The sequence below is a fragment of the Lutjanus erythropterus genome, chromosome 4 (assembly GCF_056507025.1).
Source record: "Lutjanus erythropterus isolate fLutEry1 chromosome 4, fLutEry1.hap2, whole genome shotgun sequence".
In the NCBI taxonomy this organism is placed as follows: Eukaryota; Metazoa; Chordata; class Actinopteri; order Lutjaniformes; family Lutjanidae; genus Lutjanus; species Lutjanus erythropterus.
In genome coordinates this window covers 17,505,980-17,524,151 of record NC_139320.1, presented here as the reverse complement: position 1 = coordinate 17,524,151, position 18,172 = coordinate 17,505,980, and the positions used below count along the sequence as shown (strand labels likewise).

Sequence of the window (18,172 nt, the reverse complement as noted above, 5' to 3'; positions counted from 1 at the left end):
AATTTATTTGACCAATCAACAATATCTAAATTGAGAACAAAATTGTTCAAATTCCCAGCTACACCCAAAACAAAAGAAATTCACTGCAAAATAATGAATGATTTTTACACATCCAATGAATTGGACGAAGACTAAGTTTTGGTTATGAGAACAATGTGTGTGTTTTCTGCAATGGTGATATTGAAACAACAGATCACCTCTTTATTTCATGCACTCATATATGGTTATTCTGGAAGCAAGAGAGAATGGTTAAGTAGGAAAACCATAACAATGCCTGTTTTAGATCATTTTAATATTATTTTTGATGTGTCATTAACAGATAAAAATTTTAAATAAATAATTTAAATAATTAAATTAAAAAAACGTTATTCAAAAAGCTAAATTTATTAAAACCCCACCAGTCTTCACTGGCTACTATAATGAAATTCAACTTTACACCAAGTCCCTTAAATTAATAAACTCCAAATAACTAAATATTTTAAATTGATTATTCAGCCTTATTTATGTCTTTTTTTTTTTAAATATTTTTGTTGTTGTTTATTTGATGTTCAATAATGATTAATATATAGTTAGTTTAGAGATTATTTTGTTTTGTGCCTTTTTTTGTGTGTTGTGTTTGTATTTCGTATCTCTGGTGTTCTGTTCACTGCACCCTAAAAGATGATAAATATTTGGTATTTATCTTTGTCATGTTTGTACAATTAAATTTGTTTAAATTTTAAAAAGTCAAAAGTCAAAAGTCAAAAAAAAAAAAAAAAAAAGAAAGAAAAAAAGGGGAAAAAAGAAAGAAAGAAAAGAAAGCTGCTGCTTCGGGCTCCACCCACCCGGTGAGCTCCTTGGCAAAAATCGAGCGTACCCAGGAGGCGTGACATTCACTTTTCTATCAGTTTACATCAGTTTATTCATCATCAGTTTACATTGAGTCTCCCTGCTTTATATACTTGCAAGTTGACTCGGGACATTAACAAGAAGGAGCTGCAATAAAACTGACATATACAGAGGTGGGTTTCCTTTTCTGTGTTCACTTACTGTAAGTAGTCTGGTTAGCCTAGTTAGCAGAAGAAAGAAAACCTTACTGATAACTGCTGGTCAGTGCAACTGTCACATTAGGTTTGAATTTAAGAATTTAATGAAAATATAAAGAAGATTCAGGTCATTTACCGTCAACAGACATGAACTCGTTTCTGTTGCGATCTGTAATTTCCCGTCAGAGTGAGGCATCACCGCAGGCTATTTTTAATCTCCATGTAGCCATCCAGCAGACACCTGTCAACTTCAGTAGTGGACGCTACCTTTTCAAGTGGTCTCGGTCCATTTTGTTTGGTTCGCGACTCAAAAATATAACCATCAGCATTCAGTCCGTTTGAAAGAGTAAGCTGAACACAACCTCGAGGCACATTTCCATCCCAACAGCTAAAGGAGAGCTTTACTGAGGTAAAGACCAAACTTACACAAAGTTGCTAGCAAGCTAACATTAGTGTGAGGGAAGACGTTCGTGTTGCTTGGCAACAGTACAGTTTATGTGGCAGAGCAATATAAAAGAGTAAATTTAAAAAGAAATCATAATCTGTTGTCGATTATTACTGTTAACTAATTAATTTGTGCTTTGTGAAACTGTTGCATAAAATATCACACCCAAGGTTGTGCTGTTATACTGAATAATCAGCCTGGCTGTGATGGTCTTCTCTCGACCTGCGGCCTCATGTCTATTGCTGAATCATAGCTGGCTGATATTCAGTACTCCCCTCTCCTTTGATATTGCTTTAATAATAATAATGATAATGATAATAATATTAATTGTTGTGCAGGTACAAAGATGAACTGCTGTGGTCTGCTAACTGCCAAGAAGGAACCAGGTACAGAGTTGTTAGAAATCAGACAAAAATCTCTTATTTCCTTAATAAGTTTTTTTGCACTTGTACTTGTATAGGCTGGAATCCTGCTTTTTCACATTATTTGACAGAAGCATGTTTTAACTGTCAGCTTGGTTAACAGATACACCTCTAGTGTGGCTAAAATGGAATGGGACCTTAATCATTGTCATTGGTAACACCTGTGTTGACCATGTTATTTCATATTATGTGGCTGCTGTGAAAAAAGGTCCTATACAGTACAGAAGAAACCTTATGGTGTATCCTCAACAAGATGAAAAATATGTTTACCCACATAACAGACACAGTCACTGTGTTTCCTTCTGTCTCTTGGTCAGTTCCTCTGAAGAGCGTGGAGGTGGAGGTGGAGGTGAGGGACCATGTGGCTACAGTGGTCTCCACTCTGAACTACGAGAACAAGGAGGACAAACCACTAGAGGCTGTTTTTGTCTTCCCTCTGCCTGGAGATGCTGCTGTCTGTCATTTCAGTGCTACCATTGGACAGACACAGATTGTAGCTGAGGTGAAGGAGAAACAGGAGGTGAGCTGGACACTAAACATTTTCTCAATACAATGGAGCTTAAAAACACAATGAAAACTACTCACATTTGCTCTCTGTACTGCAGGCTCGTGAGGAGTATGATGATGCTTTGAGCTCCGGTCAGCAGGCCTTCCTGTTGGAGGAGAGTGATCAGAGTCCAGATATATTCTCTCTGAGTGTGGGCAGTCTGCCTCCAGGAGAGAGCGCCTCCATCAGGCTGGAGTATGTCACTGAGCTGGCTGTGCAGGCTGATGACGGGCTGAGGTTTTGTCTGCCTGCTGTGCTCAACCCTCGCTACCAACCTCAGGGTAGGAAAACCAACCAACATTTTTTTTCATCAGGAGCTGTTAAAAGTCAGCTTAGTGCATTACACACCTGGCCACACAAAGGACACTTGCCAGTGTACAGTAGTATACTGGTGAAGATAGAAGTGCTTTAGTCATTAAACTGGATCAATACAATGTCTTGAAACCGCTGCTGTAGACTGTAAAAAAACTGTCGTACAACTTCCCGAAAAGCACTGAGGTGTGACCATAAAACAAAAACTGTTCACACACTCCTATTGTTTTATGTCTTTACTAAAGAGGAAGCAATGAACAATGAACAATGAAAAGAGAAAATCAAAGCGCTGAACTGAAGAATTAACATTGAGGGTGAAGAAATATCCCTGGGGTCAGATTGACCCCAAGGGGAAAATTTGTTAGTAATATTTGAGGATAATAGGAGGGTTAAGACCATGCAGTATATTTAAGAGGTGCTGGATTATTCACACAATATTATAATATATGTATTATTAGCATATTATCAATATTACAGTTTTTAAATATCATGATTATCATCAGTACTGGTATATTGCGACACCCCAAGTGTGACAACTCTTTAATTTTAACATTTCAAACCTCTGTTATGTTGTTTACAGGTAGTGAAGGTGGGAGTGTCCAGGTGACCTCTGTTCCAGCCTCTCTGGTACCGTACAGTCTGTCTTTCTCTGCCCGAGTGTCCTCTCCTCGTCCAGTCTCTAAAGTAGAGTCCAACTGTCCCCTGGACCCTCTCCAGTACCTGAACGCAGAGCAGACCCAGGCCACGGTAGGTAGAGTGCTAATGTGTGTGCTGTGTGTGATTGTTCCTCAGTGCTTACAACAAGAAAACAACAAGATATACCACTTCAGTTGGTGTGAATACTGGATGCATTCACAATGTTCATGTCCACGTTTATTATTCTTCCATCATATTTTTTCATTGTTTAACTCCTTCCACATTTTTCAATGTAGAAACCTAATTCAAACATCAAAGTATTCAGCTCAGGACCTGTTGCTATTACTTTTCTTTTTCATCGGTCCTTTCATACTTTGCAAAATATTCAGTCTTTACTGGGAAATTTCCCAAGAATGTGCAAAACTGACACATTTTCATACACACACACATACATATATGTTCAAAGTTCCTCCAATTTCCTTCTCAGACATTTCCATCAGTGTGTTTTGGCCTGAATATTCAAAGCTACAGTGGGGGGCATCATCACTAGACAGCAGATGACTTGCAAAACTGTCAAAAGCCTCAGCAGTAAAACCACTTTGCAATGGCTGTCCCATTGTTTTCCAATTGAGAGAGGGGTGGCGCCCAACTAAGTGTACTGTTAGCCTTAGCGTAGCACACCACTTGGAGTCTTGAAGGGAATCCCAGATCCACAAAAGATCTTGAGAGAGTGAGTTTGTACAGTGTATACAATGAAGTAACAGTGCGTACTAATCTTGTAAGAGTTTCGCAAATCAAGGTTTACTTTCCAGAGAGTTCTCCAGACTCTGTAACACAACTTGTGTTAGAGTCTGGAGAGTTTGGTTTAATGTTGTTACACAACAGCTGTGCTTTCCCTCTCTGTGTGCTCCCTCACATTTAGCCCAAAAGCCTTTTACCAATGCTGCTTGGTTGAGTGTAAAAACACAAAAGAGGTGGAATGGCAAGCCTCTGTTGCATCAATATTATGGGATCTCTGTGTAAAAAAAAAAAGGGCTTAAATTAACTCCCAGCATCATTGTGGCAACCTTTGTTTTACATGCACATACACACATGCATACATTATAATTTTTTCAAATTTTATCAACTCATTCATACTTTAAGCAAGAAAATGTATTCCAACCTTATAATGTTCTCTGTTATTCAACTAGTTTTATTCAACTTTAAACAATCAATCTAATTAGACCCTAACCCACTTTTCCAGTTTGACTATTCATACTCCCCCTGTTGTTTTTCCATACATTACAGCCAGCAAATGATCTGGGCATCCGCTTTTCAACAAAACCTGAAAAATGCCACACCTTTCATACATTATTGATATTATTCAACTTTTAAAGCCAGCAATGTAATTTAGCATCAGCTTCTCAACATCCAGCAATTACAACTGCAATTTCTTCACAAATTGTTCATTTTTATCAGTATGTTTTGTGAACTTCAGGTCAAGTTGGCTGCAGGGCACAAGTTTGACAGAGATGTTGAACTGCTGATTTATTACAAAGACACCCACCAGCCGACTGCTGTGGTGGAAGCAGGACAGGCCTCTGCCAAACCTGGTGAGTGAGTGACGAGTGACTTAGTGAAGTCGTTACTGTGCAAATAAGTAGGTCATTTTTCTCCATATTAAATTAAATAAGTGACATATGTTGGAATAAATGGTAAAAGTCAGGTTTGTGGTCCTGTTTCTGTCTCTCCTCTGTGTTTCAGGCACTCTGATGGGTGATCCAGTGGTGATGCTGAGCCTGTACCCTGAGTTTCCTCAGGCTGTGATGTCTTCAGTCGCCTCATGTGGAGAGTTTGTGTTCTTATTGGATCGATCTGGGAGTATGAGTTCACCTATGAACAGCAGTCAGAGTCATCAGACTCGCATGAGCAGTGCCAGGGTATCCATCATGTGTAGTTTCTGTCATAAAATCATTCATAGCGTCCCTCTTGCACAGTGGCCATCACTACCTTTTCTTTCTTCTGTTAAGGATACTCTGCTGCTCCTGTTAAAGAGCTTACCAATGGGCTGCTACTTCAATATCTATAGTTTCGGTTCCCGCTATGAACACATCTTTCCGTAAGTCACTCCCTCAAGTGACTCAATCCAAAGAAATTTGTTCCTGAATTTTGGTGTCAGTGTTTGTACATGTGTGTGTGCATTGGTGCATGAGTTCATGTATTATTGTGATGGCAGTCAGAGTGTTGAGTACAGCCAGAAGACCATGGAAGAGGCTCTGAAGAAAGTTGAGGAGATGAATGCTAATCTGGGAGGAACAGAGATCCTGACGCCCCTCAAACATATTTACAGCCAGCCCTGCATTCCCAGTCAACCTAGACAAGTAAAACACACACAAACACACATACACTGCATGTGCCTGAATGTGATGTTATGTAATTTAGAGGGGTATGTAAACTCTCCTCCCTAGGTATTTGTCTTTACTGATGGTGAGGTGGGGAACACCAAAGAAGTCATTAATCTGGTTAAGAATAATTCAGATTCCCACAGGTGAGACCATAAAAACACAAAACACAACAAACACCCACACTAATCCAAAAATATGTCACTTGTTTTGTAAAACGAAACTACTGTATTGTAGGTGTTTCTCTTTTGGGATTGGAGAAGGAGCCAGCTCTGCTCTTATCAATGGGCTGGCCAAAGAAGGAAGAGGTCACGCTCAGTTCATCACAGGGACTGATAGGATGCAACCCAAAGTAAGCAAGAAAGTAAACACAATAAAGCTGTCAAGTTAAACAGTGCAAAAGCAAATCTTTATGTGAACTGAATGCATGGTTCTCGATGGATTACTAAGTGAAGACTCAGTAAGTATTTTTAATGTTTTTGTAAACTGGTTTTACTCTTCAGGTGATGCAGTCGCTGCGATTTGCTCTGCAGCCAGCTGTGGTGGACATCTCAGTCACATGGGATTTGCCAAAGGGGGTCTCTGTCACCGTCCTATCTCCACCGATCACAGCAATATTCCAGGGTCAAAGATCACTGGTTTATGCCCAGCTCACTGGACAGGTAGGAGCAGCACCACCTCATACCTGTCTTATTCTACATATGAAGGGAACCAAGTCGCTTACTAGGATAGTGTATATAATGGTACTTTCACAGTTAAATAACAGAAACAACATACATAAAATGATTTTAGTTTCAATTTAAAACAGAAATTGTAGTTCAGTTTCTGTCTAGAATCACAATATTTAAAGGGTATTGACAGTTTTTCCCTGCACGGTACAGTAAATGTCTGATTGTGCAGCTGTACTAAGAAGATTTTCTGGGGATAATCATACAAATTCGGGGATAACCCTGCTCCAGAGCAGGGTTAGCAAGCCCTAGGCTAATAGTCTTTGCCCCAGACAAGTAATATGTTAGCTAGTTCAAAAGAAACAGGAGGAGATTTTTCTTCCTCTAGTTTTAGTGTTGAGATGGTTACTACATTGGAAAGACTACTGCTTTTGTACACGGGACCCCCTAAAATCAATAAAATAAAGTTTCCTTGTAAAAATTTTAGAAGTAATTATGCTTTTCCATTCACTACTGTGATGCTTTCCCAGAGTTCAGAGGCAGGAGAGTGCTGTGTGACGGTGAAGTACAGCTTGGCAGGTTATCCGTCTCAGAACCAGCTCCACTTCAGTCTCAAGCCTGCAGAGGACGCTGGGTAAAACAGATTTTTAACTGACAGGAGAAGTGTAATAATGTTTACTATTTCTGTTTTGCCACAAATGCAGCTTACACTTTTTTTTAAGATTTTCACCATCTCATAATCACATTTGCTGTGGTGAAGTGTGGAAATATGAATTTGTTATATTATGATGCACTGAAGAATAGAAATAAAATAAATTGGCCCAACACAACACTATTGAGAAGTCACTGGGGTGCATCACTATCAGTGCATTTTCTGTGGCTTAAGAGATTTAAGTAAGTTTTAAATCAAATTATGCTTATTGCTGATAAATCATTAGGTCTATTTTTTAGTTATAAGAAAAACTTGCAGGTTGTACTGATACCTGTTAAACATTTCCTCCTCGCTCCTGTCTGCAGATTAACAGTCCACAGGTTGGCTGCTCGGACTCTTATTCGCTCCCTGGAGATGGAGAAGAGAGATGATGGAGGTGAGCAAGATGCAGGAGTTAAGAAGAAGGTGGTGGAGCTCAGTGTACAATCAGGAGTGAGCAGTGCCTTCACTGCCTTCCTTGCTGTCAGCAAAGGTGATGGCCAAGAGATTAAAGGACCTCTGGTGCGCAGAAATATTCCAACACCCAGTAAGTAGTTTTTTTTTCTCTGCAGCAAATGAAAAACTAATGTGTCACCTACCACTTTGATAGTACAGAAGTGAATGATAGTGTGCTGAGGCACAATACTGTTTGCAAATTGAACGCACAAAACTATACAGTCACTTTCATTATTGCTGTATAATTCGGTTTACTTGTGCAACTTATATACATATATATGTATGTATACATATATATGTATATGTATGTATATATACATATATATGTATATATATGTATATATACATATATATGTATATATATGTGTATATATACATATGTATATGTATGTATGTATGTATGTATGTATGTATGTATATACACACACACACACACACACACACACACACACACACACACACACACACACACACACACAGTATATTAAGTTGTATCTGAGAGTTGCTTCTTGAAATCTTGTGTGATCAGATTTGAATGAAAGTTGCAAGAAATCAGGGATTCATTTTTGCTTTTTTTTATTTCATAGGAGTCATGGCCTATGCATGTTCTCTTCAGGCGCCCGTGGGTAAGTAAGATGTCAAAGCCAGTTTTCAACACACATCTGTATAATCCTGTTTATCTCAGTGTTAACAGTGAAAAATGCATTTCTCATGTAAGAACAGTGTTTATATTCTCACTAGCTTTAGCTTTAGATGTGAGCCACTCCCTGTGGTCTATGCAATTGCTTGTTTGCCTTCATGGCATTACACTTCATTGCTTTGAGAACGATGTCTATTGTAGTGACAACAACAACCATGAATTTGCAATAGCTGTGAACAGCTAGGCTCCAGTGTGAGGCAGTATGAATTTTAAAAAGGGGCATGTCCAAAGTTTAGGGGGAGAGGAAAACCATTCATTCATTTAATTTTTATGTTGATCATTATCTTGTTTTGTCATTTTTGTTGTATTAGTTGTTTTGACTTTGTTTATTTGACCCATAAATCAACACCTTGTTAACTGCATGTGCACATGTATGGTTGAGCATTTTTGCTCTTCTAATGTCTTTTGTTCTCATATATATGTATGTGTATACATATGTGTATATATATATATGTATATATATATATATATATATATATATATATATATATATATATATATATACACACACACACACACACACACACACACACACACACACACACACACACATATATATATATATATATCTCAAGTTTTATCATTTAATTAGGACAGAAAGGTCAGATTTTGCCTGGACAAAAGTCTTGTCGCTTACAAAAATAGTTGAAATTATACGTATACTTTATTTTGAATACACAAACATGCTACAGTAACATCAGAACATAAAGTCATCGTGCCTTGGAAAAAAGAATTAATATCATGTATGACTCCCGTGAACTTGGAGGACTGTATCCATACATCTCGGCAAGGACTCAAATAACCTATTGATGAAGTAATGTGGAATGGAAAAGAAAGCTGTCTTGCAGGACTCCCAGAGTTATCAAGATTCTTTGGTTTCATCTTCCAAGCCTCCTCCTTCATCTTACCCCAGACACGCTCAATAATGTTCATGTCTGGTAACTGGGCTGGCCAATCCTGGAGCACCTTGACCTTCTTTGCTTTCAGGAACTTCGATGTGGAGGCTGAAGTATGAGAAGGAGTGCCATCCTGCTGCAGAATTTGCCCTCTCTTGTGGTTTGGAATGTAATGGGCAGCAAGAAATTCTTCACTTCAGGCTGTTGATGTTGCCATCCACTCTGCAGATCTCTCGGACACCCCCATACTGGACATAACCCCAAACCATGATTTTTCCTCCACCAAACTTGACTGTTTTCTGGGTGAATCTTGGGTCCATGCGGGTTCCAACAAGTCTTCTGCAGTATTTGCGATGATTGGGATGCAGTTAAATGGATGATTCATCAGAAAAATCAACCTTCTGCTACTTTTCCACTGTCCATCCTTTCTGCAAGCTGTGGGCCTTGGCAAATGCAACACGATTATTTTGTTGTCTTCTGTTTAATGCTGGTTTCTCAGCACTAATTTGGCCATTGAGACCACTGCGTGAGAGAATTCGACAAACTGTTCTTGTAGATACAGGGTTTCTGGTGACCAGTTCTCATGTAGCTCCGCTGCAGTTGAGAAAGGGCTGGCCCTGGACTGTCGAAGCAACAAACGGTCCTCTCAAACAGTTGTCTTACGGAGTCAGCCTGACCTGGACTTAACATGAACGTCACCAGTTTCTTCAGATCTTTTTCTTATCCTCTCCACTTGACATTTGGATACATTAAAGATGTCTACCACCTCAGCAGCGGACTTGGTCTTCAGGCTCTTGATGATCAGCACTTTGGTCTGTGGTTGAATCTTTGGCATGTTCTCAGAGGTCAGGTTGCACTTCACATGAAGGTCTGGTGTGCTGGGGTTCTTTTTATACACACCTGGGAATGTTTTAATTACAGCATTTGTCACAGGTGAAGCTCTAATCTGTGATTGGTTGAATAATTTAAAGACACGACAAGACTTTTGTCCTTGCAAAAACAGATGTTATGGGCTTTACCAAGCTGTGAACATCAGGACACTTTTTGACGGTTTCATTTTGCACCCAGTTAATAATGTGAAAGCCCTTGACATTAAAACGAACCATTTATTGTAACAATTGATTGATTAGAAATAAAGTTATATGCCATTTTAAGTTACTGTGTCCTTATGCGACAAGACTTCTGTCAGTAACTGTACATATATATATATATATATATATATATATATATATATATATATATACATCTTTGTATGTATGTATGTATGTATACACACGCACAGTATATTAAGTTGTATCTGACAGTTGCTTCTTGAAATCTTGTGTGATCAGATTTGAATGAAAGTTGCAAGAAATCAGGGATTCGTTTCTGCTTTTTTTTTTTATTTCATAGCAGCCTGTCTTCGGGTGCCCTTGGGTAAGTAAGATGTCAAAGTCAGTTTTCAACACACATCTGTATAATCCTGTTTATCTCAGTGTTAACAGTGAAAAATGCATTTCTCATGTAAGAACAGTGTTTATATTCTCACTAGCTTTAGCTTTAGATGTGAGCCACTCCCTGTGGTCTATGCGATTGCTTGTTTGCCTTCATGGCATTACACTTCATTGCTTTGAGAACGATGTCTATTGTAGTGACAACAACAACCATGAATTTGCAATAGCTGTGACCAGCTAGGCTAAACTTCACCAATAAAAAAAGAACTGCAAAGTCCAGTAATGCCTCACACAAGGCTCCAGTGTGAGGCAGTATGAATTTTAAAAAGGGGCATGTCCAAAGTTTAGGGGGAGAGGAAAACCATTCATTCATTCATTCAAATTTTACATTGATCATAATCTTGTTTTGTCGTTTTTGTTTTGTTTTATTATTTGTTTTGTTTATTTGACCCATAAATCCACACCTTGTTAACTGCATGTGCACATGTATGGTTGAGCATTTTTGCTGTTCTCTAATGTCTTTTGTTCTTGTGTGTGTGTGTGTGTGTGTGTGTGTGTGTGTGTGTGTGTATACATATGTGTGTACACACAGTATATTAAGATGTATCTGAGAGTTCCTTCTGTTATCAGATTTGAATGAAAGTTGCAAGAAATCAGGGATTCATTTCTGCTTTTTTTTTTTAATTTCATAGGATCTGCAGCCCCTGGAGGTTTCTCATGTAAGAACAGTGTTTATATTCTCACTAGCTTTAGCTTTAGATGTGAGCCACTCCCTGTGGTCTATGCGATTGCTTGTTTGCCTTCATGGCATTACACTTCATTGCTTTGAGAACGATGTCTATTGTAGTGACAACAACAACCATGAATTTGCAAAGTTGTTTTTAAAAGATATCCCATTCTTGTTTCTTTTTCAAAACTGCCATTTGCAGTCGAGAGACGGTCTGCAGGCCTCAGAGCTGGTGGCGGTAAGAAACAAAGCATTATTAAACACACTCACATTCATCTTGTAACTACATCTACTTCTGAATACTAACAATACATTTTTCTGATGTGAATAGTATTTGATATTTTATTAGAGTATAAATTGTGTGGTGGTGCATTCAGACAGAAGATGAAGTGAAATTTATGCTACGACAAGCTCACTTAAATTTTGCAAACGGAGGCAACAAGCACAGATGTGCAGTGTAAATTGTGTTGAAGATGTGTCCTCTAAAGTAGCTTAAATAAAATATTGTTATTCAGAGTCAAATGTATAAAGAAGACAGGAAAGATAAAGGGAGGGTTTGAGCTGTCATGGCTCCCTTTTAACCAGTTAGCATGGACACAAACATACACCTTCACACACACACTAAAAGTTGTTTTTAAAAGATATCCCATTCTTGTTTCTTTTTCAAAACTGCTGTTTGCAGTCGAGAGACGGTCTCCACGCCTCAGAGCTGGTGGCGGTAAGAAACAAAGCATTATTAAACACACTCACATTCATCTTGTACCTACATCTACATCTGAAGACTAACAATACATTTTTCAGATGTGAATAGTATTTAATATTTTATTAGAATATAAATTGTGTGGTGGTGCATTCAGACAGAAGCTCACTTAAATTTTGCAAACGGAGGCAACAAGTGCAGATGTGCAGTGTAAATTGTGTTGAAAATGTGTTCTCTAAAGTAGCTTAAATAAAATATTGTTATTCAGAGTCAAATGTATAGAGAAGACAGGAAAGATAAAGGGAGGGTTTGAGCTGACACACACACACACACACACACACACACACACACACACACACACACACACACACACACTTTTCTCTAATCTTTCATGTGTTTTCCATGACTATAAAATTGGTCAACTGTTTTTCAGATCTCCTTGGAGGCCAGCTGGCACCGATGGCTTTCGGTAAACTTCATATGCAAGGACTAAATGTGTGTTGTTGTCTTAGAAAGTCATAATGTAACAGTGCAAAAATACGATCATTCACAAGTTTCTTTAACATAAACATAGAATTCAACATCTACAGCTGACTTGATGATAATCTTTCATGAATAATTTCATTGCTACCTTGACTATGTGTTTTGTCATTTAGCAAAACAAATCACACTGAAACTCTTGAAGTTAACCATATGAAAACCTTTCACAGTGAGTTCTGTGGATTAGCCTGAGGAACTGTGGCGAAGAATTCTTTCTTGAAGGACATGATGTTGAAACTTCTTTGAGTACCAAAAACTAAATTCGCTTTGCCTTATTCATTCTCACAGATATGTCAGAGTTTCTTTTTTTTTTTATTTTTATTTTTATGTAGAATTCTTCTGCCTGTGTGTGGCTAAAAAAAGTGATGCAGCTTAATGTAGTGTTACAACTTAAGTTCCTTGTATTTACCATTGTTTGTGTTTGTGTTTGCTCTACTTCTCTCTTTCTTTTTAAGGCATTAGCCCTGGACAGCCACAATTATTGTGTGATTCCATTGCTCTTCCACAAAGGGAAGAGGGTAAGTAACAAGAAGTTACTGAAGAGACACCTGGTGACACTTTTTGTTGGTACAATACTTTGGTTTATGACCAAATACCTGCCAAATAAATGTCATCTGTCCATCAGCCTCAGCTGTACTTAGCATGTGTGTTAGCATGCTAACAAGAAAGGCCCAAATGCACTAAAAGCAATACTTGATGTGTGTCAATAGATACTACTATGGTGCACTAAGGTGCAATTCATTCTCTGCTGCCTCCTCCTCCCACATAATTAAATATTTAAAAGTACACAAATCAGACTAGAAGTAAAAAATGACACTTCACAGAACTGTACAGTAACATAATGATCATAAAAAGTTTTTTTTGTCACATAGACACATTCGTGCACATTTCACACATTTTCTCCCGCTCCCTCCCTCCCTCTCTGCTGCAAGTCAGCTTTTTCTTGTTTTACCTGATTTCAGGTGGCGCTGCAGCTCCATCAGCACTTGTTTCTCACATCAGTGCCTTTCTTATTCAGTTTAGCTCTCCCCAAACATGTACTGTAGTGCAGAAAAAGAAGCTCTCATTTGACACTCGAAAATCAAAACAAGTTCGGAGTGGGAGTGTCAACGCAGTTTGACATGCGTCAAGATGCTTTCAGTACACGTTCTGCTATTTAAACAATCGTTGTACTTCAAAACATGACTATCAGATGCTTTCAGTGCATTTGGGCCTTAAGGTGGTGAACTTGCTGAAAATTTTAAATTTCTAATATGGCTGCCCAGACTAAATATTCTCCTAGTTGACGAGTAGTCATCAGTTCAAGCAAATTGTCAACTAGTTATCATACATTTACGATATCAAATTAATATATATATATGTATATGTATGTATATATATATATATGTGTGTATATATATATATATATATATATATATATGTGTGTGTGTATATATATATATATATATATATATATATATATATATATATATATATATATATATATATATATGTATATATATATATATATATATATATATATATATATATATATATATATACATATATATTATTTTTATTTTTTTTTGGGCATGAAGTGAGCTGCCTGTTAAATGCTAACAGCAAAAAGTGAATGTGTCTGAACCAGCAAGGAGACTGAACATTTTGTCAGTTTAACCTTGTTGTTCGAAACACATTAATGAAAAACTTTGACCGTCACAAAAACAACTCAACACAATGAATGATGTAAACAAGTTAACTCACTCCTCAACCTCTTCACTACTCCTGTCCCTGCCATCCCATCCCCAGAGTCAGAGTGTAATCAGAGCTGCCATACTGTTAAAACACCTCAGTTGCTGGCATCCGTTGGTCTCTGAGGCCGTTTACCGATGCTAATAGGACGTCTAACTTAGCTAACTGATTAAAGGCTACACCAGCTGTGGTGCAATTAGCAGCAGTGCGCTGGTGACTTCAGTATTCCAAGAGAATTGGTCTGTGACTAATGGTTAAATGATAATTGACTGTTAGGGGGCAGCCCTACTTTCTATACATTTGCATGTTCCACTGTCATTGTGTGCATATTAGCATGCGGACGTTAGTAATTAGCTTGAAGCACCACTGTGCCTAAGTACATCCCCACAGAGCTGGTAGCATGACTGTAAACTCTTGCTTTTATTTAGGATAGGACCTACCATTAGGCGAAGGTTTGCAATCGTCAAGCTACCAAGGGCCCAAACAAGTGTAAATGTTAATTTTGTCTTTCTAAAAATCCATGTTAAAATGGCAGATTGATCAGAATGGTGTGCAGCTTATTGAAAAATGAAGTGAAGGTACCCCAACAGTGCTGAAAAAAGGAGGCAGCAGGAGTATACTAAAGGACAATGCCCACCCCAGCCACAGCCTGTTCACCGTGTTGCTGTCTGGCAAGAGATACAGAAGTATCCAGTTCCCTACGACTAGACATCAGAGCAGCTTCTTTCCTGAAGCCATGAGGCTTCTCAATTCACCCCTCGCACTCCACCATAAATAAAGGATTATTTTTATGACTTCTTATTCATTCATGGATTGAGGGGGAGAAAAGAGATGTAGAGCGCCCCCCCACCCCCCACCCCCATGCCCAGTCCACCCCTGTGACTTATTTATTTAATTTGCTAGTCAGACAAACAATGTTTCAATAAGGGTGAAGACAGCCAGATCACATATTGGAAGCAACAGTGATTTGAAGATGTAACACTGAGTGAATGTAGGGATTTGGTGAAATATTTTAACTGCAGTATATTCACACATCAGTATGGGCAAAATAAAAATTCTCCAAATGTAATGTAATGTAATCCACAAAGATTATTTCATTATTGCACTTGTTTTGGTTTTCTCTTCAGAAATCAGCTTGCCCAAACAGCCTCGCAGAGACCCTTTGCTGCAGTTGGTCTCCCTCCAGAAGGCATTTGGCTGCTGGGTGCAAGATCCAGATCTGGCTGCTGCACTGGGAAAGACCAGTGAGGAGGTGGAGAAGACAAAGCCAGCATCGGTGGGTTATTGTTAAAAATAATAAAACAAAAGAATAATGGGACTTCATTCAAAATTCATAATTTTACATTTTAAAATGACATGGTTTGCATAACAAAACAGAGGAAGTAATGTGGAACGTAAATGAGCACTATATAAAACAAACCAAAATAAATGAAAATAAAGATATAAAGATTAGTCAAACAAAAGATACATCACTGCATGAAAGACAGTCTGGAAATCGAGGACACAAATACAGGTGGTACTCAGGCGCCAATGACTGGTTTCAATATTATAATCAAAAATTCAGTGAACATTCAGTTATTAAAACTGAAGATAGAATCAGCAAATTTTCCCAGTACTTTTTTTTTGACTCGAGCATTGCCTGCTTGCGGCATCCAGTGTGTGTCCAACAAAAAAATAACCCCAACACTTCAAAGATGACACTGCATAGCTTACCGGCCGTTATCTCACTTTATACCACATAGATCTGTTAAAGAAGAATTCAGTAGTAAAACAATGGTAAGCTGTGAGTGCTGAAAAATGTTTAAATAAAAAAACTGAATCAAATTGAATCATGGGAAATTCGCTGTCTCTTTGTTGTCTCTTATTTTTCTTGCATCCGCGACAGCTGTGGCCAGAGTCATTATGTTTTTGGATTGTCCGTGATACCTCAGGAACGCCCTGAAGGAATTTCATTACATCTAGCACAAACTTAGGATGAACTGAGTCTCCACAGCCTCACAAAACACAGGTTTGGGCCATAACTCGAGATTTCATACGCTAATTATGACAACATTTCATATATATACGCCCCCTTTAAAACTATGGTGATTTTATTGATCTTGTGTGTGAAGCATTCATGTTTCAGAATTTGTACCTTCTTTGCCACAACATCCGTATTTGAAACTTTGTAGTTGACTAGAAGCTCTGTTTGTTTTTTCTGACACTGAGCTTCAGGTGGTTGTTTTTGCAGCATGTGATGAAGCTTTCCATCAGTCCTCTGTACTCCGCTATGAAAACAGTCCAAGGACAGGATGTCTCTCACTGGAAATGTTCACTCGAATCATACGTTCCAATATAGTGTTAACTTCCATTTTGCCAAAAAAAATTACACTTAATACCATTTATTAAATTCCTTTAAAGTCACGCCATGTGTCATGAGGCTTGCAACTGTGACGTGGTAATTCTAGTTTCACCTGTCAAGCCAGTTCAATGTTTTTTTATTATTATTATCATTTTTTAATTTGGTGAATCAGGTGAACCAGGAAGTGTGGGCCACCATTCTGGCTCTGATCTGGCTTCATGGTTTCAAGATGGATGCTCGGGAGGAGTGGGAGCTTCTGGCTATGAAGGCTGTGTCATGGCTCCATGCTCAGAATGGTAACAGCCACAGTAATAAATGCTTATCTGTTGTTTTTAAACTGTGTGTTTTGGTTAAAATCTGTTTGCCCTCATTCAGAGTCCTCTTTTTTATGACTGATTCTGTGTTTTGTTTTTTCAGCATCATGTGTGACAGAGTGTGTGGAGGCCGGAAATGCTCTGTTGGGCTGCAATGTGCAGAAAGATGCCCTGGGCCTCTGAGGTGTTCATTAAAATGACTTCTCCTTCAGGATCGATACACAGAAGCAGATTTACATCATTGCACCAAACTATCTTAAGTGCAAAAAGTTAATCCTGTTGTTTTCTGTTTTCTGTTATTTTGTTTATTGGTGTTCTGAAATTGTATCTTTTTGGCTTTATCGCTGTAAAAAACTGAATTTTCAGATTATTCTTTTTATTTCAATTTGGGTCTAAAATGGCTGAAAATTAAACTTGTCCATGTGCACTGATCACATCCAGAGAAGCGTTGTTCTAACAAAAAAAACGACAGAATAAAAAACAAAATGCCTCCTTACAGCTCATTTGTTGTATTCCATGTCCTGACACACCACGTTTATCAAAAAATGTTATTTACACTGTATTTTATAGCCTGAATCTTCACTGTTCATCCTTAGCTTGTTGCCATGTTCGTGAACTGGGTGTGTGTTCTGTTTTTGTTTGTTTTTGATTCTGTTATATAGTTTGATATAGCTTGATTTTGAATGTTGTCATTTGTTTTATAATTGATTACTTGCAAAAAACCCTGTGATTTATGAAAAAAAAACAAACAACAATTTGCAACAATTTGGTGTTAATTTCATTAAAACCAGAAGAGAGAAGGGATTTGACAACTCAACTTGTTTTTAAATGACATGTTTTGTATATTAATAGTTGTGTCTTAGAAAGAACAAACCAAAGGGTGTCTTCATATCATCTGCAAAATATTTGTACATTTATGGTGTTATGTTGCTGCAAAGATGCGTGTTGTGTGCTGTATTATTGAATTTAATAGCAGCCAAGCTTGTAAAATAAAAATACGCAATAAGATAAAAATATATTAAACGTAAAATTACAAATTATCTTAGCAGAATAGGTGGGTTTTCATGATTTCCAGTAGCAGCTGCAACGTTCCGCCTTTCACCAAACGCTATTTCGAGGTGTCACGATACTTCAGGGGCAATTTAGAAGCAAAACAGCAGCCAGAGGGCATTTTTTCCCTAACATTAAGATTTTGCATTCAAGCTCC

General features: G+C 38.0%; 2 protein-coding genes across 3 annotated transcripts; both read left to right on the top strand.

Moving 5' to 3' along the window:
- The first annotated feature begins 919 nt into the window (after positions 1 to 919).
- Positions 920 to 8,314, top strand: LOC146328249 (von Willebrand factor A domain-containing protein 5A-like). 2 transcript variants are annotated; one of them, XM_084717147.1, is made up of 15 exons: positions 920 to 1,001; positions 1,809 to 1,856; positions 2,210 to 2,412; positions 2,498 to 2,720; positions 3,332 to 3,498; positions 4,865 to 4,979; positions 5,131 to 5,306; positions 5,397 to 5,485; positions 5,603 to 5,747; positions 5,835 to 5,914; positions 6,006 to 6,120; positions 6,272 to 6,430; positions 6,967 to 7,070; positions 7,454 to 7,674; positions 8,171 to 8,314. In XM_084717147.1, the coding sequence occupies exons 2-15, from the start codon at positions 1,817 to 1,819 to the stop codon at positions 8,215 to 8,217; spliced, it is 1,884 nt and encodes a 627-aa protein (XP_084573273.1). In that variant the 5' UTR covers positions 920 to 1,001; positions 1,809 to 1,816; the 3' UTR covers positions 8,218 to 8,314. The 2 variants fall into 2 exon arrangements, with proteins under 2 accessions (XP_084573273.1, XP_084573274.1); XM_084717148.1 differs by lacking the exon at positions 920 to 1,001 and adding an exon at positions 1,049 to 1,434.
- Positions 8,315 to 9,208: 894 nt separating this feature from the next.
- On the top strand, positions 9,209 to 17,416 carry LOC146328248 (von Willebrand factor A domain-containing protein 5A-like). Its single transcript, XM_084716280.1, has 7 exons — positions 9,209 to 9,292; positions 11,542 to 11,577; positions 12,022 to 12,057; positions 13,035 to 13,097; positions 15,386 to 15,586; positions 16,824 to 16,947; positions 17,069 to 17,416. The coding sequence occupies exons 1-7, from the start codon at positions 9,209 to 9,211 to the stop codon at positions 17,146 to 17,148; spliced, it is 624 nt and encodes a 207-aa protein (XP_084572406.1). The 3' UTR covers positions 17,149 to 17,416.
- Positions 17,417 to 18,172: the final 756 nt, after the last annotated feature.